Below are 25,365 nucleotides of genomic sequence, written 5' to 3'. Positions count from 1 at the left end.
CTACATATTGAATGATTCTATACTTTAAAATTGATGGTGATTCTATACATTAAATGAAGTGATAAAAATTGTTGATTTGTCAAATACTTTGCATCAAATTTGATTAAAAGTGTTTTAGTATGATTTATTAAAATATAATTAATAATATAACAAATGTTTTCTTCTTCCCATTAGTTAAGTATGAATCTTACTTTAACAGTCAGCTGGGGCAACCTTTGTTTCAAATTTTGAATAAAAAGACACTTTACCTATCAAAAATAAAATAAATTAAGAAACTTTACCTTTTCTTATATTTATACAATAAAATTAATATATTAGAAGTAGAACCAATTTGTACAATTACTACTTGTTTTTGGTAATTTATCTTTTTTTAAAGAAAAATAAAATATGCCCTTATGGATCTTGCCATACTCTTCTTTTAAAAGCAAAAAAAAAAAAAATACTTAGTCAAATTTGTAATGTTTATCCTTTATATAAAGAAAAGTAAATTACTTAATTTTTTTTTAAAATAGTCTATATATTATAAAATTAAGTATTACTCTCCTCTAAGTCATTACCATACTTTAACGTATGATATTATGTATTACTTTTTTTCATTTGAAATATCTTAATGACTTAAGTTCTAAGTCTTTAGTTCAACTTTTTTATTTATTAATAAGGTATCTTTGAATTAATAAACTAAATTATAAACTTACATGCATAATATTAAAAAATGACCTACATAAGTCTTGATTTGATTAAATATGAATTGAGATATTTTTGAAGGATGTGTTTTATTTATATAATTCACTTTATTCATTTGTGTAAAACTTTAGACAAATCCTAAAAAAAAAAATTATATTTATTTTAAAATATTATAAATTGAATAAAAAGAAGAAATTAAAATAGTTTAATTTCAATACCAAATAAACTTTTTTCACAAAAGTTTTTGTCTAAAGCTAGTTATTATACCTATTTACCTTCAATATATAGATTTTAAAGTTATCTAGAAAATCTTTTTAAAATACACTCTATTAAAAATAATAATAATATTTAATTATATATTATTATATTTATTATTTATTATTTATTACATTTTCTGCTTTATTCAATCTTTCTTCTCCACTCAGCTCATGCCCTGTTCTCTCTTGTGCAGCCCACAAAAACTTACAAATCTCTCTCTCTTCTTCTGACTCAGAGAAATCTCAGATTAGGGTTCTTGTTTTGGTTCCATCCTTTAATCTGTTGATGTATTTGCATGTCTCTGAAACTAATTCAATGGTTTTTATCAGAGAAATGAGCTATGTAAAATGGGTTATGGTGTGGCTGATTGTGGGTTTTTGGATTACTTCTTCTTCCCATGGTTTAACTCATCCTAGTGATGGTAAGTAGATTAGATAGATAAGTTTTACAGATTTTGAAGCTTTAGATTGAAGATTTGATCTTTTTTTTTTCTCAGTTTTTGCTATAAATGGTTTATATGCTGCATTGGGTTTTCCAATTCTTCCTGGTTGGATTTCATTTGGAGGTGATCCTTGTGTTGATGCTTGGCAAGGTGTTCAATGTGTGGATTCAAACATCACTCAAATGTATGTTCATGTTCTTAATTTCTTAATTTTTTTCTTTTGATTTGGTTTAGGGTTTAAGTTTATATGTTTCTAATCAATTTGCAGAGTTCTTAGTGGTGTTAATTTGAGAGGTCAATTGGGTGAAAGCTTGCAGAATTTTGCTTCTATTATCCAATTGTAAGTAACCATGTTAATTTGGATTAATTGGAAAAACAAAATGTGTTGTTTGAGGTAAGAAGAAGGGGATATTAAGGTAAAATGACTCAAATGTTTTGTTTTTTAATATTTTAAAATGTCTAATTATTATTTGGGGATTTAAATTTGGACTTATTTTAATATATTAGACTCAAACTTTAAGTTGTGTCATTTGAATGTTGAAACTTTAATATTTTTATTTATTTGGGTATTTTGTTTCTAACTAATTCAATGTGATAATTATTTATTGTCATATATTTTATTAATTAAAAAAAATATTCAAAGTTTGAGCTCTAATTAATAATTAAGCCTATTTTGAAATGTTATAAAAATAGTGTAGTCAATTTAGTATTTTAATTAATAATTTATTTAAATTCATTATTTAAGTTCTCATATTCTAATAAGCACTATTAAAAGATAACTTTAACCTTTGAGAATGATCTAACATTCTTCTTATGGGGGTAAAATAGTCTGTAATTTATCAAAATAACTTCAAATTCAAAATTTAGTATTCAATATTTTGAAAATTTAGTATTTAATGATTTTTTTTTTTGATTTTTTTTACTGAATAATCAGAGACTTGAGTAACAACAGCATTGGTGGTGGCATTCCATCAAGTTTACCCATCACTATCAGAAACTTGTAAATCTTCTTCTTTTGAAAATTTTAGTTCTATTGAATCATGAATTTTGCATTTCATTGTTGATCATATTTTCCTTTTTTTCGATTTTCAGTTATCTTTCGGGCAATCAATTGACCGGAAACATCCCAACTAGTCTATCTTTACTAGGTCAATTAACCGATTTGTAAGATCTAAAATGTACATTACCCTTTTATATTGTAACTGGTTTTGGCTTTTGGTTTGATTGGTTTATAGTTATTTTCTTTGTTTATAGGTCATTTAGCAGTAACAAATTAACTGGTCCAATTCCTGATGCCTTTCAACGGCTCACCAATTTGATCAACTTGTATGTACTAATGTACCTGATCAAGTTTATCAATTATTTTTGAAATGTAGTTTTTTTAGTTGAAACATTCTTCATCGAGTATGCAGGGATTTATCGGGTAATAATCTTAGCAATCAACTGCCTCCTTCAATGGCTAATTTATCATCTCTTGTTACATTGTAAGGTTTTCTCGTTTTTCATTTTGTATTTTTGAACATTCATGAATTTGATGATTCTGATTCTGATGCTATTTTGCAGGCATTTGCAGAACAATCAACTCAATGGAAGACTCGATGTTTTGCAAGACCTTTCCCTCAAAGACCTGTACTTTTTCTTCTTTCTTTGGAACCATTATCTAAATTCGAATTCAAAAGTTAGATTATTTGTTGAAAAGATTTAGTGGGTAATTAAGAAAACATTGGTATTTTGGATAATAGATTATTTGAAAATTATTCAAATGACCCAAAAGGAACAAGGCTTAAGTTCAGTTTAGAAACGTGATTTCATCTAGATTCATATCAGAATCGAAACAGACCATTATGTTTTCTGATCTAACATGAATTTTCTTAATAGGAATGTTGAGAATAACATGTTTACTGGTCCTGTACCTCCTAAATTACTAAATATACCAAATTTCAGGTAATGTAAGCTCTCTTTTAATTTGGTTTTGAGCTTCTATATATATTATCATCTTTGATTTACATGGTTATCGTTGCAGGAGTGGCGGGAATCCGTTTAACAAAACTGTTATACCCTCGTCTCCTTCTCCATCTCCTTTTTTATCTCCTCCCAGAGTTCCATCTCCGGATATAGGCTCAGGTGGGCCGAAAAATAGACCATCAACAGATTCTGCACCCAAAACGCCAAATTCTAAAAATGGAAAGAGATTTTTGAAAACCAAAAGGGGCGTTTTGATTATTGTTGGAGGGATTCTAGCAGTAGCTGCAATTATTTCTTTGGGACTATTCTTGTTTATTTGTAGATCCAAACGAAGACAAATAACTAATAAAATAGACAAAAGTTCGGATTTTATCTCAAAACAGAAGGAGGATCATCATTCTATTGATCATGTATCTAATGTAGAAGATAGTTTAAGGGTTGAAAAAACAAATAAAGAAACCACTAAGAACCTTAATTCTGTAAGGACATTCACTGTTGCGACACTTCAGCAATACAGCGACAGTTTTTCTCAAGAGAATCTCATTGGACGAGGTTTGCTTGGTTCTGTTTATAGTGCAAAACTTCCCACAGGAGAGGTAACTTTTCCCATGTTAATTTTCTACAATGGCTTCCATTTTTACTTCTGAAAATTGTTGTAGATTCTAGCAGTCAAGAAACTGGACACGACGAATACTATTTGTGGGTCGTTAAGTGAGGAACGATTTCTGGAGCTTGCATGTAGTGTTTCTAAGCTTAGACATGGAAATGTAGCTGAGATGATGGGATATTGTGTTGAACATGGACAAAGGCTACTTGTGTATAAATACTACCAAAATGGAACCATTCATGAAGCATTGTATTCTAACGAGAACCTCCACAAGAGCCTGTCGTGGAATACTCGAATTCGATTGGCTCTTGGTTCTTCGCGAGCATTAGAGTAAGTGAAAACCAAAATCTATTTGAGCTTGAAGTGAAAAACCCTGTTTTGATGAAAAAAACAGTTATTTGGGTTAAGCCAATAAAATTTCCATTCTATTTAATAGTTAAGATCTTATAAAAAGTAAAACAGGTTTTTTTGCCATTTGATCATCCTATTCCCCAAAATACCTTTTTTCATGAACCTATACTTTTTTTTTTTACAAAAGGTATCTGCATGAAGTTTGTGAACCACCAATTGTGCACCAAAACTTCAAGTCTTCCAATATTCTCCTCGACGATCAGCTGGCAGTTCATGTTTCAGATTGCGGTTTGGCTCCTATATGGCCGCCAGAGTCCCTAAAACAGGTAAAAATCCCTACTTAATAGTCTCAATTGGAAACACTTATTTTTTAATTATCGACATATATTACATAAGAAATGCATTTGACAGTTGATGAACGACGGTTATGGTGCCCCTGAGGTGGAGTTGGGAGCCTATACTTGCAAGAGTGACGTCTACAGCTTTGGGATATTAATGTTGGAGCTTCTTACTGGTCGAAAATCATGCGACAGGTTTGTCATCTTGTAAAACTCGGCTATATTTTTTCGAAAATGGTCACAAAGACTTGCACTTCATCAGTTCATTGTGATGTTTATAGATCAAGGGCAAGAGGAGAGCAATTCTTGGTTAGATGGGCGATTCCTCAGCTTCATGATATCGATGCATTATCGAAAATGGTTGATCCTTCTTTAAATGGAGCATATCCATCAAAGTCTTTATCACGGTTTGCTGACATAATTTCCCTTTGTGTTCAGGTATGATTTCTATTCAGAATGGATTAAATTTATAGACATTTCTTGCTCAATTTGAAGTTTAATGTTCTTAAAGAGTAATAATTTATTGTTTTTTGCTTCTTTTTTTTAGCCTGAGCCCGAGTTCAGGCCTCTGATGTCGGAAATTGTTGAGAGCCTTTTACATTTGATATAGCAAGAAGTTGTGAAGACTGAATGAGACGAGTTGTGAATTGCATAACAAAATAGGAAGAACCATAATTAGATTCTTTAGTTTTTATTATTCTTTCTATGATTTGGTTTTATATTTGAAATTGTTTTTATGTAGACTTGTGATTTATATATCCAAAGTTTGTATAAAATTATTATCATAGTCTAAGTGTTGTCCAGTGAATGTTTTTTTTTTTTTAATGACAGAGATAATCGGATCTCAAGAGAATTTAAATCGAGATTTTAGCTTCGAGAACATGGTTTTTTTGGGCCTCCTTGGTTTTTGAACATGGTCTCGAGAAGTTAACTTTTCTATTCTATGATTTTTGTTTCAACTAATGAAAGATCAATATTTTTTATTTCCATCTTATTCTCTAAACTCACTTACACACCTTTTTAATTTTATCATGTTAAAAAAAATGTTATTTAATTGATTTAGATGGAGAGAAATGAAAAAAATATTTAATGGATGAAGTGTCAACCATAATTTTTTTTATATAAAGTGTTTATCATATATATTTATTATATTATTTTATATTTACTTAATTTATTTATAAAATAATAAACAAGATAACTGAAATTTAATAAAAAATTTATAATATTTTCAACATTAAAAGTTAATTATAATTTAATATTAATTATTGTAAAATTAGAATTAATTTTTGTAACGACCATTACAATTCGAATTTCATTCTTCTAAATATAAATTTATTAGAATAGTTTAGTCGGGAAATTTGACAAGATGACTCTGATAATGAGTCAAATTCGAAAAATACCTTAATGATACTTTCAACCTGCGAAATGTCCTTTTTGCCCCAAGACGGTCCCTTACCACGTATTACATAATATGCGCAAATAGTGTATTATATCATGCACTTATTATGTAAAACGCGTATTACTTAATACGTACATTACATAATGCGCGTTATATAGAGAGTGTTCATTTTGGTTGTCCACTTTGGGAGGAGTACGGAACCTTATAACTCTAATCACCAAAATTGTTTTCGACAATTAAGACATAGAACATTCCAGTAGAGAAAGATTCAATCGTAAGTATTCCACATCTGACAATGCTCACAAAGAATCCAAAAGAAACGTTCCCTCCTCTGATCGTATAAAGATCGACTTACTTGATCAGATAGGATATTCCACGGGGTACCCAACAGAGGGGTTCTTGTCCAGATGAAGAATTAGAGCCATATTATCCTATAATGTTTCTTCACGGATTCATGGTCTGCACTTGAATCAACACCCAGTACTATATACCAATCTGTTTCCAGTTTTTATTTTTTTCTGCAGAAAGATGGACATCTAGAGTAGATACTAATTTCTTCTAGAAAAGTGAATTTGCTTTCATAGCAAATCTTTTGCAACAGTGATATCCATAGCTACAAAATTCTTTTCAACAATTTCTTTTGCCTCAATGGTGAATTTTGTTATATAAACTCTGCCTTCAAACGGTACAAAAGAGAATTAAAATAAAAAAAAAAAAACATAAAAATTTCATTTTCCGCATTAAAGCGAACATGTGTAACATTAATTTTCTGAGATGATTTTATTAATATTTTTTTCCTTCAAAAATTCTTATATTTCTTCTTTATAGGTGTCCATCAGATTAAGAGTAATTGGTTTACAGGCGTCTGCAATATTTTTTTTTTTTCAACTCCATTCAATCTATTTTACTCAAAAGTCGGCAACATTTATTGGTGTATCCCAAAAAAATGAAGAAAGTTCAACAGAAGAGTCCACATTCTCTTGATAAGATCTCAATGAAGAAAAATATGATTATAAATTTTTCATTTTTCAAACAAATGTTTTATCTATTAGTAGTATTAAAAAAAATCAGTTTGTTAGATGTCAAGGTCTCTACCCTTGATAACTTCTTAATAAAAAAATGAAATTTTTTATGAAATTTTTTTTTCTATACCTCTATCCAAGGAAACCGAGATGGAGTCCTTTGGAGTGACACATGACAAATGTAGTTAGTTTTGAAATCGGGAGAGTCGGTTAAAGAAAAATTGTCGTAGTCTCCAAGTCAATCAAAACATGGTAAAAGCATTTATGAGGAGATTTTGTCTTCTTTTTTCGATAAAAACGTCTATTTAAAAGATTTCTCCAAACAATTTGATTAGATGTGAGACGAAAATAGTCTGCCACTTTAAACTCATTTTTATTAGAAATCTCAAAATGGTCCTAGATAAAGTCTCACAATTTTTCGATGTGGTGCTACGAATCAATCCAAAAAATGGTTTTCTTATCATTACCCACCGTAAAAATGAGAAGGGGTGAAGCTTCTCCCATGTTTTAGTGATACGGCCTCAAATGCTTCTACCCATAAATTTTTTCCTAGAAAGAGGCATCCATTCGTTATCTCGAAATTCGTACTTGACAATAATTATTTTTTTCTTGTCGTTGAGAAATCTCCACTACCATTTATAGAGGAACAAAGTGTAGAGAAGGAAGAAATCATTGATTCAAGCTTCATTTGTCCCATTTCACTAAGTAAGTGGTTTTAGAAGAGTTTGAGCTGCCCTAAAAAAATTCTAACGATTGTGTCAATTCTGTTGGTCACCGATATAGGGATAAAAAAGAATGCCATAGTGAATGTTGGGATTATGGCGAAGGAGTTTTGATAAAGACCAACCTATCGCCTAGAGAAAAGTTTGCTCTTCCAAAAAGTCAATCTGATTCTCATTTTCTCGATGATAGTATTACAAATCTCTTTACAACTAAATTTGGCGTCTAGAGGGAAGTCGATATACTTTGATGGGAGATAACCGATTCTAAACCCTAGAATGTCAGTCAATGATTGAGTGTTAAAAATTATCGATAAAAAAAATCAGACTTTTTTCTATTAATCTTCAACCCAAATCATGCCTCAAAAAAATAAGAATCTTTCAAAGAAAATGTAAGTTTTCCTTTGTATGCTTAGTCAGCAAAAAGGAAGTGAAATGTGTAGTTGGATCTCATCGTTATCATATTAATTCCCGTGAAAAGACTAGTGTTGATAGACTAGCGTTGATGACTCTCTCGAATGACTTTGACAAACTTTTCATAACCACCGTGAAAAGGAGGGGTGATAATGAATCTTTTGTCTAAGTCCTATCGAGCTCTTGAAAACACAAATACCGTGTCGTTGATAAGAATTGAAAACTTAGGTTCAATAATATAAATTTTGATACACCTCTTTCTTTCACTTCAAAACTCAAATTATCATGAAAAATATCTCAATTAACATGGTCAAAAGTTTTTTCGACATAAGTTTACAATGACATTATGTCCCCTTAGTTCATTTATATTTCATAATATATGCATATATTGTTATATATATTGGAAAACCTATTAATTCATTTGTGGACCTTAGTCTTTCTCCAAGTACTTTTGAACCCAATTAATTATAATTTTTATTTTAAATTTTGAACTCAAAAAATCAGTTAATTATGATTTTTTTAACCCGTATGCATGATTTTCATTTAAAACTTAAAACGTTTTAAGTGATTAGAATTTTTATTTTTAATTTGTCCATTATTATTTTTGTTTTAATTTGTATGGATCATTCTTTAAAAAAAAAATCAATTTATTATTAATGAATATGAGATGATAATGATATATTTTTTTAAATATTATTTGATTTAAAAAATAATAAAAATCAGTTAATCTAACAACCTCCTAGACTTGAAAAAGTAGTTGAGTTTGGGGGGGGGTTAATTTAGTCAATTGAGTTTCGGGGTAATCGAGGCGATTTGGGGTAGCCGGAAAAGGCGAGATCTAATAGAAGAGAGAGAGAAACAGAAGAAATTCCGGAGAAAGAAGAAATTGTTGGTATCTTTCTTCATCTTCAATCTTCATCTTCTTCCTTTTCTTACCTTTTTGATGATAATGATGCTGTTAATTACAAAATAATTATTTCATCTTCCCTAATTCAACCTTAATTATACAATCACCCCTTTTCTATATATTTTATATATATATTCCCCCACCAAAACACACAAACAGACAGAATCAGGACAAAACAATTCTCCACAAACCCATCTACAATTCTGTCCTGTTTCACCGTTTTTGGATATTTCTTCTTTCTAGAAACCCTTTGTTTGAAATTGGGACATGGAAATGGTGGTGGGTCGGTGGGGGACGTGGGAGGAGCTTGTTCTAGGCGGTGCCGTAGTCCGGTATGGAACACAAGCTTGGGATGTTGTTTCTTCTGAACTTCGTGCCCGAATAAGAACCCCTAATCATCCCTACATCTTCTTCACACCCCAGGTTTAATTCATTCATTACTTTATGCATTTAAGATTATTTTGTGGATCATGTGATCTATATTTGTGTCAATTTTGGCTGGCTTTGTTGGGTTGAAAATCTCTATTTTGAATCTTAATTGTTTTATAAATTGATGTGATTTTTCATCCCATAAAGAAACATCTCATTGTGGACCATTTTCATCTATCAAAAGTTTATTTTATCCATATTGTTCAATTGTGTATAAAATATCCATATGTTTCAGGTGTGCAAAGCCAAGTACGAGGATTTGCAGCAACAATATTCAGGATGCACGTGAGTACAATTGTTATTTTAATTTTTTATTGTTTTTTTTTTTTGAATGCTTTGAATCCACTTAGATGTTGTAGTCTTGACTTTTGGGGGTGTTATGACAGTTTTTTATATTTTAGTAAAGAAATTCAAAAAAAAAAACCTTTCTTAGTATGAATCAAATTTGACCAAATTAAGATCTTTTTCACTTTAAGGTATCATAATTGATTAATTGTTTCTTACATGGTACCAACAAACTGAATCTACTCAATGAAACAAAAGGATTTATGCACTCACTTTGATGAATGCAAAACAAAACAAAACAAAATAAGTGCTAAAATGTTTCTTCTTGTAAGGTTTTTCAATGTTCTTCCCTCTTTGTGTAGAGCTTGGTTTGAAGAGTTGAGAAAGAAGAGAGTCGATCAATTGAAACTAGAATTGGAGAAATCCGAAGAGTCAATTGGGTTAGTCAAAAATCACTCGAAATGAATCAAATCTTCGTGTTCTTCATCGTTCTTGATCCTCTTCAACACTATTTTCTTCTCAGATCTTTGGAGTCTAAACTTGAAGTTCTTAAATCCCAGAGTAGAGAAACATCAAAGGATGGATTATCAGCTGGAAGTTTCACACAAGAAGTTAAGAATATTAATTGGCAGCCTATTATACAACCAAAAATAAAGCAACAATTACAACAACAAATCATTCCTAAAGAAGTTAGAGGGACTCCAATAAGGAGGAGAAGAGGGAAAAGAAAGAGGAAAGACGAGAATATTGAATTTGGAGACGGTTTTACTTCTGAGAGTGCAAATTTGGGCTCATCGTGTATCGTCGTCATCTCTACCAAGTACGATGAACAAGAACAACCAAAAATTGATTCATCCGAAGCGAAAAACATTGGTATTGTTCATAAAAAGATAAGGAGAAGGAGAAAAGATTCTACAAAGAAGCCGGTTGAAGTTGTTTGTGAAGGGCATAGTGAGAATTTGAGTTCAACACATTATAAGGAAAAGCCAACAAGTAATCACAATAGAGAAGGAGATTCAATTGGTATTGTTGGGAATACTCAATTATTGGCTATTTTTAACAATCTTGCGACGACTCCAAATGCATTAGTCTTTCGTCATCGCCTTGATAGCCAGGTATGATCCTATTCCTTGATAATTGATCGCGTTTTTACCTTTTGTTTATCAGGTTAAGAGTTAATGATTTGGAGTTTGTTTGATTTATCTAGGTTATTTGGAAAAAAAATGATGTTGTTTGATGAAAAAGTGAATAATTTGGTATTAAATACAAATAAAGATTTAGGGGAGCAAATGGTTAGTTTAAACGGTTAGCTACACTACATTGGCTAAGTCTTACATTTTGAAATCGTGTTAACAGAAAAGGGCGAGATATAGAAGAATTGTGAGACAACATGTCGATTTCGACACGATAAGGACGAGAATTTCGAATAGGTCAATCACCTCGGTTAAAGAGCTCTTTCGCGACCTCCTTCTACTCGCTAACAATGCTTTGGCCTTTTACTCGAGAAGGACTCGTGAATACAAATCCGCTTTATTGCTTAGGGACACCGTCACAAAAGAGTACAATAAGCATAATTGTAATCAAGACGGTCCTAGCAATATTAATATAGTTACATCCTCCATCTTCCCATTGTGTAACCGTCCCGTTAAACCACGTAGCTTACGTCCATTTCAGCGAAAACCAACAACCAAGGTCCCCTGTTTTGGCGATAATGTTGGTTTATCTACAAAATTACGTGAAAAGATTAAAAATAATGAAGAGGAATTAGTTGTTTTTGGAAATTCGGAAGAATGTAGGAGGCCTTCGTCTAGTACAAGGGGTGGTAGGGCAGGACCAGCACCATCGAAGATCGAAAGAAAGTCTAGCAATGCAGAGGAAGTGTTGGGTCCGGTTATAAAGCTAAAACGTAAAACATCTAGTAGTCAATTGCCGAAAACTCCAACTAAGGGCGCGAGGAGGGGCAGGAGAAGGTGAAAATGGGCATTTGATTATTTTGTAATGTAACATGAGATGTAGATACTATATCATATGTATATAGTGTAGAGATTCATAATTCAGTTATAAATCTCAAAAACTTATTTATTTAAGGTGATAGTTACGAAATAATGTGTATAGAACAAGTTTTTTTTATAAGTGCTATAAATAAGAAACATAAAAAATTGAAAACAAAGAAAAACGATCTCAAAAGTATATGGGTGTCACGGTTTGCTATGTTACGTTGAATTATAAGGTAACGATCTTTCGGAAAATAAGTATGAGATTAAAAATAACTTATAAATTATGTCTTTATTAGTTTGATTTAGTATGACTTTGTTGATTCTAAAGAGTAATTCATCCTTGGAAACTCATTAATTCCCTAATTGTGCAATAAGTTGTTTTCTTATTCTTTTTAATTTTTAATTAGATATTTTGCTTATATGTATAAATTAGTGATTAATAAGTTTAATTTTAGATGAAAACAAAATATTTGAATAAAAATAAAGAAACTAATAGAAGTCAACTCATCCGGACCTAAATATAGGTGAAGGAAACAAACTTTTATTCAATTTGGCATGCCCAACTCTTAAAGGTCAAACTCTAACTCCTATGTATTTATTATTTTTTAAAGTTAAAATAAATAAAAAATAATTTAACCTACTTAATTGGTTAGCTTGTATCTATTTGATGCAATTTTTATCAATCAAATTGGTTTCTAGAGATGATTGAGTGAAAAAATGAATTTGAGATTTTTTTTAAGTTTAAATTGTCAATAAAATCATAAAAGCAATCATTAAGAAAAATAAAAAGGTATTCAAATATAGTGTCGATTGTGAATATATAACTTATTTGTTGTTTTATTGTGTTATTGTTATGCTTTGTTTTTGTTGCGTTTTAACTTTAAAAAATTTTATATGAACAATTATTTAATAAAAATTTGGCTATTTTGGTTGCGTTTTAATTTCAAAGATTTTTTATATTGACAATTATTTAATAAAAATTAGACCGAATGAATGATTGAAAATAATATTTTCTCAAGTAAAATAAAAGGTATACATGTATAGTGTTGATTGTGTGAATTGATATGAACTTGTTTGTTGCTATTTTGTGTTATTGTTTTTTTTTTAACTTTAAAGATCTTTTAATATTGACAAATATTTAATAAAAACATCACTATTTTTGTTGCGTTTTAACTTTAAAAATTTTCTTATATTAACAATTATTCAATAAAAACTTTATGGAATGAATGAAATAAAATCTTCTTACGTAAAATAGATGGTATTCATGTATAATGTTGATTTTTAAATGTTTTGGTAAGAGACTCGAATTCATGATTTTAAGGATATGAGTTTGTATTTTTTATTACTCTATCTATATAATTTTTGATTTGTTATACTAAACTCGGTATTTAAGAATTAAGCTAATCTATATATATAATTAATACTTAATTTTCAAAGTGTTAATTTGGATATACATATGAGAATAAATTGATACTTAAATCGGATTGTTGGTTGACTCGCCCATAACTTTAAAACTTTTAAAAATAAAATTAAAAATGCTATCAGTTTGTTTCGATCTTGTAACTTAACAAAAACAAATACAATTATTTAACCAACTAGGTTATTAAGACTTTATATTTTAAATTGAACATCAAATTTGATGAATGCATGACATTTTAACCATATAAGTTTAACTTCTTAACTAACTAATTTACCTTTCTCTCTATATATATATAAATAATGATGCTTAATTTTCAAAGTGCCCAGATGACTGGGTCAAGAAATTCGATTAATTTGGATATATATGTGAGAGTAAATTAAAAATGCTATCACATTTTAACCGTAATTTTTTTTCTCAATTTTTATTTTATTAACCGTGCAAATGTATTACCTACATGCTAGTTTTAATAATAAACATTTTTTGAGTTGAAGTCATTAATACCAATCAAACAAATTTATAAAAATTATTTAGATTAATGTGGAGTGAATTATATTTTTCATTTAGGTTATCTAGTTCTATAATCAATAAGAAAAATTGAAAGAGAATAGAGAACCGATTAAAACTTTAGATAATAGTTAGAAAAGATTTATGTTTGTCAAAATTTGTATTGTTTGATCTGTTCTAATATCTCTAACTTACTGGAAAGCAAATATACTTAAAAAATGAATTTGAACTATTAGAACTCAAATAAGATGATATATCACTAGAAATCGACAATAAGATAGTTTAACTAATTTCTGAAAAACCTAGATAATTAATACACTATCTCTCTACAAATATAATAATTTCAACATTTTATCTTATCATTAACTAATTTATAAAATATAATTTTAAAAACAAATTAATTAAAAATAATGAATTGAATCTAAATGAATTGTTAAAGTCAATCCATACCAATTAGAATTGAGTTGTGTAATAGATTTAATCAACTATTTTTTTTTTTGAAAAATATTAGATAGGAACACTTGAACTGAAAAAAGGAAAATACAAAATCAATAATTAGTTGGTAAAGTTTGGCACCTAAATATTTTTTAGTTTTGAATTATTTGTTATATCTACCCTATTAAGTTAAGTTAAGTTTATAATAAAATATATATATATATTTTTAAATAGTTTTTGTAAGAATAATTAGTTATATTTACTAAATTAAGCAATGATTTACAAACCTTAGGACTTAAGTTTCAACCAAAGTAAAAACTAAAACAAAAATAAAGTAAGAATAACGTGAAATTACATCATCAAATTACACAAGTTTACTCACAAAACAAAAAAAAATATATATTCTTATATTTTGTAGTTATATTTTTTTATTTTATTAAATAAATATAATAAATTTATATTAATTTTAATAAAAGTAACATAATTTATTTGGTTAAATGAAATAGTGGGATGAAAGAAGTATTTTATTTAAGCAAAATTTAGGTTATTTGAATAATTTTAAAAATTCAAATAATATTTTTTATCCCTTCATTAATCACATAAATAAAAATATTGCTTGTAATCTGTCATGAGCTGTAAAAACGTATCCAGTAATTTTTTTTCTTTTATTGGGTTGACGTATCTGGTTAAATTATCTAAACATTTATATATAGTAAGAATTAATATATTTCTCAAATAAATTTCTAATTTTTAAATATTAAAAATATGTAATATTTACACTTGCCCATAAATAGAGTAAAGTTAAAACAGATTGGCTGAGAGAATTGAATTTCAATTAAACAAAAGCTGTATTGTATTCCCTTTTTTTTATTTAAATTACACTAATAAATTTGTTACTTCAATCAATTATCAATTATAAAAAATCACAAATTTAATTCTTATTAAAAAAGAATTTGAATTAATTCGTCACAATTTTTTCTTGATAATAAGCTCTTGTTAAAATATTAAAAAATAAAACATAAATTACTTCTTTCCTTTTTTACCACATGGCTAGTTTAGTAATACTATTATTACAATATTTTACTATTTTTACTAGAGCGTATTCATTAAGAAAATATATAAAAATGAAATTACTTTATAGACATTTAATTCCTTTAGCCCCTAAACTTGAATATAATATTCATAATCATCCCTAAACTTAGTCAAACCATACAAATAACAAAGATGTTTCTTAAAAAAATTCACCAAAATTTGCGTTGAAATTCTCTAAGGAAAACCAAAATATGTTATAATATGACAAAATCCGATTTGAATAAAAATTTTAATTTATTTTCCAGGTCTTAAAATTAACGAATTCATTTTTTATTATTTATTTTAATAATGTATTTTATTATATATTAGTCTTGTTTGAAAACACGTAAAATTGAGTTTGAACGAATAATTGTTATTAAATTTGTCGATTTCATCAAAATCAACATCAAAATATGATATTTAAAAAAAAAGTTATAGCTCCAACTCTGAAACAGGATGTTTTCAACAAATTGGATATAATTATATATATATATATATATATATATATATATATATATATATATATATATAATATAATTTTGATAACTTAAATGAAACAAATAAATTTTGAATTCCAATTTTGAATTCGAATTCGAATTCAAAACTAGTTTGTCAATAAAAATAAAATAAAAAAATCAAATTCGAATCGGTTTAATTTTATTCGAATTTAATCGGGTTTTTGAATTGAATTAAAAAAATTAAAATTTAAAAGAATAGAATCGATTAACTCAAATAACCTAAAATAAAACTCATGAGTCTAAGGTTACAAATATTCTAAGTTGAATTGGAGCTAGATTACTTTCTTTAAAAAGAAACATCAAAGTGAATTTTAATAAATCAATAATTTTGAATCTCTATTTAGCAAAATGGGATTTATAAGTGTAAAATGAAAATATCAGATGAATATAAGGGTCTAAATGGATTTCTTTATCCGCCGTAAAAGTTTAAAAAGGAGCTCCGGCCTGTGCTTCTTACCGTCGGCGGGAGAGAAAGAAAAAACACATGCAGAGAGGAGAGAGAAAGAGAAAGAGAGAGAGAGAGAGAGAGAGAGAGAGAGAGTTATGAAGATCATACTTTGTTGACATCTTCTTCTTCTTCTTCTTTAGAGATTAGATTTCATCTGTTTCAGTTTGTTCTTCAACCGACCGAAAAAACGCTTAGTATCCTATAGAAGTTATATCGTTTCATATTCTATTCTGATTCAAATTACAGTCATTACGGTTCAATTTTGAGTAAAGAAATCAATATTCCATATTGGGTCTTGCTGAAGGAAGGGTTTTTTCTGCAAAAAACGATCTATGAAGAGACTTAAGCCATCCAGATGGCCGGTGAGGAACCCTTTTATACTTGATAGTTGATACACTTGTTTTGATTTCATTTTGAGAAGAATTCATGTTATTTTTTCATTTTTTGGGGGGAGAATGCAGGGGATTCAAAGAAAGACATTGAAACAGCTGCCATTTATGGGAATCATTTGTATAGTTATGTTCTTCATTGTGTATAGGTTAACAAATCATCAATTCTCACATACATCGGTATGGGTTGGTTTACATGCTGTTTTTAATTTGACTGATAAATGAAATGTCTTATAACCCATACTCTTATGTTTCATCAGATAGAGAGATTATACCCATTTGAACAGGAACATGATATGTTTTCTGCAAGTTTGAAGAACTTACCAATTGGAATCATTCAATCGGTGTCGGATTTGGAAATGAAACCTTTGTGGTCAAATCTTAGATCAAGGGCAAAGGTTAGATATGTTTAATGGTCTTGATTTTTTCAGTTTTGGCTTTCTGTGTTATGAATGATCATTTAAGAATGTTCAGATTGAGGTGTCTAAGTCACAGAACTTGCTAGCAATTCCAGTTGGTATAAAGCAAAAGAAAATTGTCGATAATGTTGTTCAGAAGGTAAAATTATGTCATATGAAACTTAAAGAACAGTTGTATGTACTTGTTTTGAGTGTTCTTTGTCTAGTTACAGTTTATTTCAGTTTCTTGCAGAGAATTTTACCGTTATGTTGTTTCACTATGATGATAACGTGAATGAATGGAGCAACCTCAAGTGGAGTAAGAACGCCATTCATGTGTCAGCTTATAATCAAACAAAATGGTAAGTCTTAGTTTGTGCGTTTGATCAAACTGAAAATTTGAATAATTAGTAGACAGTAGGACTGATAATATGATAATGTTCTAGGTGGTTTGCAAAGCGGTTTCTGCATCCTTCTGTTGTTTCCGTTTATGAATACTTATTTCTCTGGGATGAAGATCTGGGAGTTGAAAATTTTCACCCTGGGAGGTAAACTGTAGTCTGAAATTCACTCAAATATGAAGGTGAATTTATCGTTTGATGGTGATTTATGATGGTTTCCATTTACAGATATTTGCATATTGTGAGATCAGAAGGACTTGAGATATCCCAACCGGCTTTAGATCCAATTTCGACGGGCATACATCACAAGATTACAGTAAGGAGGAGAATGAATAAGTTCCACAGGTCTGTGTGGAAGTTTGTAAATTTTTATTTTTGAATTGATTTGAATGAGTTACATCTCTGTTTTTTATATATAACAAAGCTTCACAATAAATTTATTTATTTATAAATCGTTCTCGAGGCTTTGTTTTAACACTAGCCTATTTCTGTTTATGATGATTGCAGAAGATTATGGGATGGAAGAGGCAGTTCAAACTGTTCTGAAACTAGTGAGGAACCACCATGTACTGGGTATGTTTTTTGTGAAATCGTTGTCTGAAATTTGTCACATTTTTCCAAATGTTCCTAAGCCAAAATAAAGCAAAGAAAATGTTTTTTTCGTATCATATGATCAACCGCCCTTTGTCTTATAGATTTGTGGAAGGAATGGCACCAGTGTTTTCAAGATCTGCATGGAAATGTGTTTGGAATCTTATACAGGTGATTCTCTTGTCAAATCTTTCCTCTGAGCCTGAAAATTCATAACTTTGATTTCATTTCCTTTTTGTTCAGAATGATCTTGTTCATGGTTGGGGGGTCGATATAAAACTTGGGTATTGTGCACAGGTTAGATATTTATGTTCTTTAGTTTTAACATGATATAAAATAGTACTAGTATGAGTTTTTTGGCTTTCTTTTACAGGGAGATCGAACAAAAAATGTCGGTATTGTTGATAGTGAATATGTTCTTCACCAGGGTATACAAAGTTTGGGTGATTTTAATAATAGCAAGGTTAGAAATATTAGATTGTGTTTCATTTAAGTGACCTGGTGAAAACAAAATCTGACTCTGTTTATGTTTATGTAGGATGTAATTAGTTCTAACAGCTTAAACGAGGTATACATTATTGTTATCTTCAGTCCGATTTTATGATCCTTAAATTCTTATTATTTGAACTTCTCAAATTTCAGACGCGTCGCTCTCTTAATGCCCGAGAAAAGGTGAGACCACATTGTATCTTCTTGAATGAAGAAAGACTTTAATTTGATGAAATGTATTAAATTGTGAAGTGTTGAAATGAATATAATATAGATAAGGAGGCAATCAACTTCGGAGCTTCGGATATTCGAAGAGCGATGGAAATCGGCGGTGAAGGAAGATAAGAGATGGGATTGGAGGCGTAAACCAAAACCAAAACCAAAGGGGTAGAGTAAATAACAAGCATTTAAGGTTTTATAAGATTTGTCAAAAATAGTTTTAATTGATTGTAGAAAAGATAGAGCATTGGATTCTTATCATATTAATTTTAAAATATATAAAGAAATTGCTATTCATTTTTCTGTCACAAATGACACAATATGGTCTTTCCATTTCTTATATGGAAAATTATGCCTAAGGCTATAAGTAAATCGAAAATGTCGTTTTAATTGTGAGATTTTTGGAAATCTCGGAATTCTCGTGGAGTCGTTTGGATAGTTGGTCCGAAAATTGAGAGACTCAATTCAAATTTTCTGGACACAAAATTAATAAATATAATAATTATAAATTTTATAAAACATTATATATATCTAAATTAAATATATAAGAATATTAAATAATATATAAAGTATTTTATAATATATAATATAGATATAAAAAAAATGTTAATATATCATATATATATATATATATATATATATATATATATATATATATATATATATATATATATATATATATATATATATATATATATAATATGAAAAGTGAGTAATATATATTATATATAATATGAAAAATGAATAAATAAGATTGATAATATATATTATAATATATAAATAATACTATTATTTATATATATATATATATATATATATATTTATTGGGTGCCATGGCACCTGGGCAGACACTTTTTTTAATATTTTAAATAATCTCATTCTTTAATATTTCGTGGACAATTTAACTAAAAAAATTAAATTTATTTTTAAATAAATTTTATTATATTGTAATTTTATTGATTATATTTTGAATTTATTTCAAGATTAATTACAATAAATTTTTGTTATATAATATATTTTTATTTTTCAAAATAAAAATACTATTTATAACTTTTAATAATATCATATAATATATCTCTGAAAATAAATTGAATGAGAAACAATAAATAAGTTTCTTCTTAACTTAGCTTCTGCAAAATAAAAGGTACCCTGTCTAAGTTATTAAGTGTTGAAATGAGTATAAGGAGCTTCGGATATTCGAAGAGCGATGAAAATGGACGGTAAAGGAAGATAAGAGATGAAAACGGAAGCGAAAATCAAGACCAAGTGCATAAAGCGAAGAAAAAAACAAGCATTTAAGGTTTTATAAGAATAATTTGTAACATATCGTTTTAATTGATCGTATAAAAATAAGAATTTGGATTATCATATTAATTTAAAAATATATAAAGAAATTGCTATTTTTTTTCATAGTCACAAATGACACATTCCTTTTCTTATATGGAAAACGGTAAAGAAAAGACAAACTAATAATCACCTAAACTTATAAGTAAATTCAAAATATCGTTTTAACTATTTGATATTCATTCCGAAAATCTCGTGAAATTGTTTGAAGAGTTCTCATTCGTTAATTCAAAATTTGTGTCTAACAAAATTAAAATAAATAAAATAATTATAATTTTTTTTTTTATCAAAAACGTAATATATATATTAAAATTAAATATATAAAAATATTAACTAATATATAAAATATTTTATAATATAGAAAGAAAATAAATATTAATATATTATAGATAATATGAAAAGTAATAAAGAAGGTTAATATATATATATATATATATTATATTATTTTTATATAATATGAAAACTGAGTGAAAATATATATTATATTATTATATATTATTATTATATATAATATGAAAAGTGAGTGAAATGAAAAAATAAGATTAATATAACATAAAATTAATACTATTATATATATATATAATAAATTAGGTGCCTGGGCCGGGTCAGGTCAGGTCCATATTTTTTAAAACTTTTTTTTACCTAATCTCATTTTTTATATTTTGTGGACAATTTAACAAAAAAAATAATTATTATTTTTTTAAAATTTTATTTTCAGATAAATTTTTTTATATTGTGTTTTTACTGATTATACTTTGAATTTATTTCAAGATTAATTATTATAATTTTTTTGTTACTAACATATTTTATTTTTTATAAATAAAAATATTATTTATAATATAATATGTCTCTCGAAATCGAATGGAAAACAAAGGGAAATTTGATGAAATGGCCCCCATAACAGGGGAAATTCCAAAAAGGGCCCCCGCCTACTAATGTTGGCAAAAAGGGCCCTTTTTGCCCTGCGAAATGTCAGAAATACCCCTTCGACGCCAGTTTTTACGCTCATAGACGCGAATTACCAATCACGCGATTTTATCTAAATCGCGTGAGTTCATCACCGCGATTTAGATGAAACGCGTGATTGGTAATTCGCGTTTTTAAATGTACGTGAATTACCAGCCACGCGTTTCATCTAAATCGCGGTGATGAACTCACACGATTTAGATAAAATCGCGTGATTGGTAATTCGCGTCTATGAGCGTAAAAACTGGCGCCAAAGGGGTATTTCTGACATTTCGCAGGGCAAAAAGGCCCTTTTTGCCAACATTAATAGGCGGGGGCCCTTTTTGAAATTTCCCCTGTCATGGGGGCCATTTCATCAAATTTCCCAAAACAAAATAATCAGTTCCCTCTTAGCCCTCTTAGCCTAGCTTCTTCAAAATAAAAGGTGCCCTAATTTCGTCGAGGCAAAATTCGGCAGCTTGTTTACTCTGGTTAGGCTAGGTTAAGCTATGGAGGAAGAAGCACTCATCGCACAGCTTCCTAAGGGACGAAATCTACACATTAAGAAGAGAGCTTTAAAGAACAAAGCTCTCGCTGTATCTTTCGATGAGAAAGATCTCAAGTATATCTCCAATTTTCTCTTTTTTCTTTACACAGATTGTTTTCTTCCTTTCTTTCTCTATCTGCTACTAGCTTGTTATCTCTATGCTAATTAGGGTTTTCCGTTTCATTAAGGGACTATGTGACTGGTTTTCACAAGAGAAAGAAGAAAAGAAGAAAGGAAGCTAATCAACAAATAGAGGAAGCCCAGCGTCGGAAGCGTATTGAGAATCGAAAGAAGGTTTGAACTTTATTAATACCCTTTTTTTTCTTTGCTTTTGGTGCTTGAAACTAGTTATTAGCAGATTTATGAATTGTTTTGTGTTTAATGGTGGACTAATTTTATGAGAGATTGAATTGAAGGAGCTCATATGTATTTATTATTTCTTGCTTAATGTTTTATTTCATAGAGCATATAGATATTACAGTTTTTGTATTGTTTTTTGAAAGGATGAGACTTTGATTTTCCTTGAGTTAATAGCTTGATGAAGAGAAGAGAATGAATAAGTGAAGTTGTCCATTGTTAGGAAAACCTAGACATTGTTGATAACATTATTTGAATGCTTATGAGAATCCATTCCTTGCATAATAACTTATAGTCAATTGTCCATTGTTACGAAAACCTAGACATTGCTGATAACATGATTTGAATGCTTATTGTATCATAACTCATCATCAATTGTCCATTGTTAAGAAAACCTAGACATTGTAGATAACCTGATTGAATGCTTTCCAGAACTCAATCCTTGCATAATAACTCATCATCAATTGTCTATTGTTACGAAAACCTAGACATCGTTGATAACATGATTTGAATATGCTTTCCAGAACCCATTCCTTGCATAATAACTCATCATCAATTTTAAAGGATCAATACCTCATTCCTTGCATACTAACTTATTTTTAAACAAGTTTGCTACTCTCTTTTTTTGTGACCCGGTTTATTCTCGGGGTGGCTAGCATGACCACTCAGTCATGACCCCCTTGTAGTTCAGAGTGTTCTTAGTAGGATTCGTACTTTAGACCTTTGGTCTCTTAGATAAGACCCTTGGCCCTTAAGTTACTCTGGTTGGTTGAGTTTGCTACTCTGTTGGTCTGCTTTGAACAATAGCACATTCTTGCACCTCTTTTCATATTTCTTCATTACTTATATTCTTGCTCCAAAAGGATCTTGAAGAATATTTCCTTCCAAATTTCATAAGTGCAGGCTGCAAAGGTACACTTAAATAGATTTGGAAAGAAGTTATTGCCCTCAGTTTTCAGAATCATCCAATTCCTTGATATTCTTTAAGTAATCTTTATACATATTTATTCAGCTTGATCCAGATTTCAACAGGTCATTTAAACAGAAGATGTTTTAAGTGTTTCCCTTTCACCCCTACACAATGGACATGAGCATAGTTTGTTAATTTAAACTTACTAACTTTATTTTTCCTCACGATCTTCCAAAGGAATGCTATCCACAAGTTGAATTGGTGTCTATGAACAATATTTTATTATCAAAACCAGCTTCTACCACTTGATTGTTTCTGATTAAGTCTTAATGCCTTTGAAGTTTCGCTTAAGCATCGATTTGTATGCATGGATAATACTTTCTGGAGGATCTCCTTCCCCTTTAATTGTTCAGATTAGTTTCATACCCATGATTGATTCAACTTCCCAATTTTTTCCACTTGAATAGAGAAAGTTGGACAGAGAGTTTGTTTACAGTGGCGGGCTTGCACCTTCAGATGCAAATCCAGGACCCGTAGAAGATGGTGATGAATCCGAGCAAGAAGATCACAAGCCTTCTGTATTCGGTATTTCTCTATTTTAATCGTATGCTTCACTATTTTCTTTTGCTTCTCTTATTTAACTGACATCTTTTTCTTTGTTTGGCGTTTGGAAATTCGAAAGAGACAACAACTTATGACAATGATGAAGTGAAAGTAATTGTTACGACCAGTGAGATATCACGAGAAGAGAAACCATCTTCGGAGAGACCTCGTGCAGTGATTTCAACAGATGGACGCGTTAATGGAGATGTGAAGAAGCAACAGATTTTACCTGTAAAAAAGAAGCCAGCGGCGAAAACTGGGAAAAAGAGTTCTAGAAAGAAATTGCTCAAAAAGAGAGATAAAAGAAAGGGTATGAAAAAAGAAAAGCGTTAAGCATATTTTCATTTTTTTCTTTTCTTGGAAAGTAAAAGCTTGGAAGAACATGTTCACTTTATTTTGTGTGGAATATTGATAAATAGCATCTTCTATCTTTAAATTTTATTTAAAAGTTTGTCATTTTTTGACTTTAATCTTTGTATGTGATTTTATTTTGTATTTTTAGGTGAAAATCATATTTTGTCTATTAATCTATAGATTAACGCCATAGTATAATTAAATACAAGTTTACTCACATATAAATATTATAATTAATAAATTAACGTAAAAATATTTAAACTAATAATTTAGTTCAAATGATTTTATTTAAGAGACTTTTCTTTTTATCAAAGTTTAGTTCTATGGGATTGAACTAATTAAATTGGTCCTTTGGTTTGATTATAGTATTTGCAATTTTAGAATCCCCTCTATTTTAATAGTAAAAAGAAGTGCTCCATTAGGTCTTGGTTCGAGTATGTTAGGCAATATGTTTCATTTTTCTATTTGGATTATGTTTTTAACCGTCGAGAAATAGTTGGTACGTTTGAATTATGTTTTTAACTGACGACTAAATAAAAAAATGGATATATAGTTTGAATATTTTAGAGGTGATAGATAATTTTTTTTTAGATATAAACAAGTAGAAACTATTAAAGTATGTAATATTTATTTATATATTTATATTTTAATTTCTAAGAAAAAATGGATATATAGTTTGAATATTTTAGGGGTTCTATATCTAGATTATTGTAGATATAAACTAACTAGAAACTATTAAAATAAAAGTAATATTTATTTATTTATATTTTAAAATAATATTCAAATTTAACATGTTAAATATGAATTATTATTATTATTTTAAACTTTAAAAGTTAGCATGCTTAGAAATAAATAAAAATGACTTAATATTTTGTTATCAACGACACTTCATTTAATTGAAAATAATAATTTATTATAGCTTAAATAATAAAAATAATAATTATTTTTGTTAAGAGATTCAAATTAAAATTACAAGAAACAAGATGAAAATAATAATAAAAAAATGCATTGTTCAAACACCTATAAAAAAAGACAATAAGAATGTTACTAAAGAACAACTTTGGTCTTCCATTATTGAGTAATCCCTGAGACAAAGAAAAAGAGCATTGATTCACGAAAAATTACATAAATAAAATATTGGACAATTTAACCGATAAAAATGCGAGATAAAAAAGTATATATAATAATATACTAAATGTGTTTATTCAAAATAGAGTGAAACAAAATCTAAAAACCTTACAAATTAAAATATATGCAATAAGATTCTTCGTCTTTAGATATTATCGACTGCTAATGTTGTTAGTAATGTAGCCAGCTTAAACTTATTAGTTTTTTTAATAAATAAAACTGTTTGTTTCAAATTTCGTATTTTTTTATTAATATAATGTTTAAATTATTGTTTTTAAATAATTTAAGAATGGATTGTTTGATTAAAAAAAGTGACTAATATCCTAAATTAGAGTAATAATTGTAGGTTAATTATGACATTACACACGAATAAGCAGAACTATTTTAAAAAATAGTCTTTGAATGAGATTATTTTATGGATTAATATTTGTGTTTTGACAAATATAACCAAATATTATATTTTTAAGATGATGAAAA

At 28.6% G+C, this 25,365-nt stretch overlaps 4 protein-coding genes across 4 annotated transcripts; all 4 read left to right on the top strand.

The window, feature by feature from the left end:
- Nucleotides 1-1,130: 1,130 nt before the first annotated feature.
- Nucleotides 1,131-5,432, top strand: LOC124912158 (protein STRUBBELIG-RECEPTOR FAMILY 3-like). The gene is made up of 15 exons (XM_047452720.1): nucleotides 1,131-1,363; nucleotides 1,439-1,568; nucleotides 1,653-1,724; nucleotides 2,319-2,384; nucleotides 2,477-2,548; nucleotides 2,639-2,710; nucleotides 2,797-2,868; nucleotides 2,948-3,013; nucleotides 3,263-3,328; nucleotides 3,408-3,945; nucleotides 4,009-4,286; nucleotides 4,495-4,633; nucleotides 4,719-4,840; nucleotides 4,927-5,083; nucleotides 5,193-5,432. Exons 1-15 carry the CDS (start codon nucleotides 1,228-1,230, stop codon nucleotides 5,253-5,255), a joined length of 2,049 nt encoding a protein of 682 aa, XP_047308676.1. The 5' UTR covers nucleotides 1,131-1,227; the 3' UTR covers nucleotides 5,256-5,432.
- A 3,620-nt stretch (nucleotides 5,433-9,052) lies between these two features.
- LOC124911967 lies at nucleotides 9,053-11,902 on the top strand. The gene is made up of 5 exons (XM_047452512.1): nucleotides 9,053-9,529; nucleotides 9,771-9,820; nucleotides 10,183-10,260; nucleotides 10,344-10,935; nucleotides 11,177-11,902. The coding sequence occupies exons 1-5, from the start codon at nucleotides 9,374-9,376 to the stop codon at nucleotides 11,792-11,794; spliced, it is 1,494 nt and encodes a 497-aa protein (XP_047308468.1). The 5' UTR covers nucleotides 9,053-9,373; the 3' UTR covers nucleotides 11,795-11,902.
- Nucleotides 11,903-16,284: 4,382 nt separating this feature from the next.
- LOC124912296 lies at nucleotides 16,285-18,505 on the top strand. Its single transcript, XM_047452893.1, has 11 exons — nucleotides 16,285-16,575; nucleotides 16,675-16,782; nucleotides 16,863-17,000; nucleotides 17,083-17,160; nucleotides 17,244-17,362; nucleotides 17,447-17,548; nucleotides 17,630-17,746; nucleotides 17,909-17,974; nucleotides 18,097-18,163; nucleotides 18,236-18,289; nucleotides 18,366-18,505. Exons 1-11 carry the CDS (start codon nucleotides 16,546-16,548, stop codon nucleotides 18,483-18,485), a joined length of 999 nt encoding a protein of 332 aa, XP_047308849.1. The 5' UTR covers nucleotides 16,285-16,545; the 3' UTR covers nucleotides 18,486-18,505.
- A 2,925-nt stretch (nucleotides 18,506-21,430) lies between these two features.
- Nucleotides 21,431-23,876, top strand: LOC124912203 (ribosomal RNA-processing protein 17). Its single transcript, XM_047452768.1, has 4 exons — nucleotides 21,431-21,611; nucleotides 21,725-21,830; nucleotides 23,271-23,388; nucleotides 23,486-23,876. Exons 1-4 carry the CDS (start codon nucleotides 21,499-21,501, stop codon nucleotides 23,737-23,739), a joined length of 591 nt encoding a protein of 196 aa, XP_047308724.1. The 5' UTR covers nucleotides 21,431-21,498; the 3' UTR covers nucleotides 23,740-23,876.
- Nucleotides 23,877-25,365: the final 1,489 nt, after the last annotated feature.

The sequence above is a fragment of the Impatiens glandulifera genome, chromosome 8 (assembly GCF_907164915.1).
Source record: "Impatiens glandulifera chromosome 8, dImpGla2.1, whole genome shotgun sequence".
Lineage (NCBI taxonomy): Eukaryota > Viridiplantae > Streptophyta > Magnoliopsida > Ericales > Balsaminaceae > Impatiens > Impatiens glandulifera.
The sequence above is the reverse complement of the archived record's forward strand: the minus strand, read 5'-3'. Positions and strand labels throughout refer to the sequence as shown.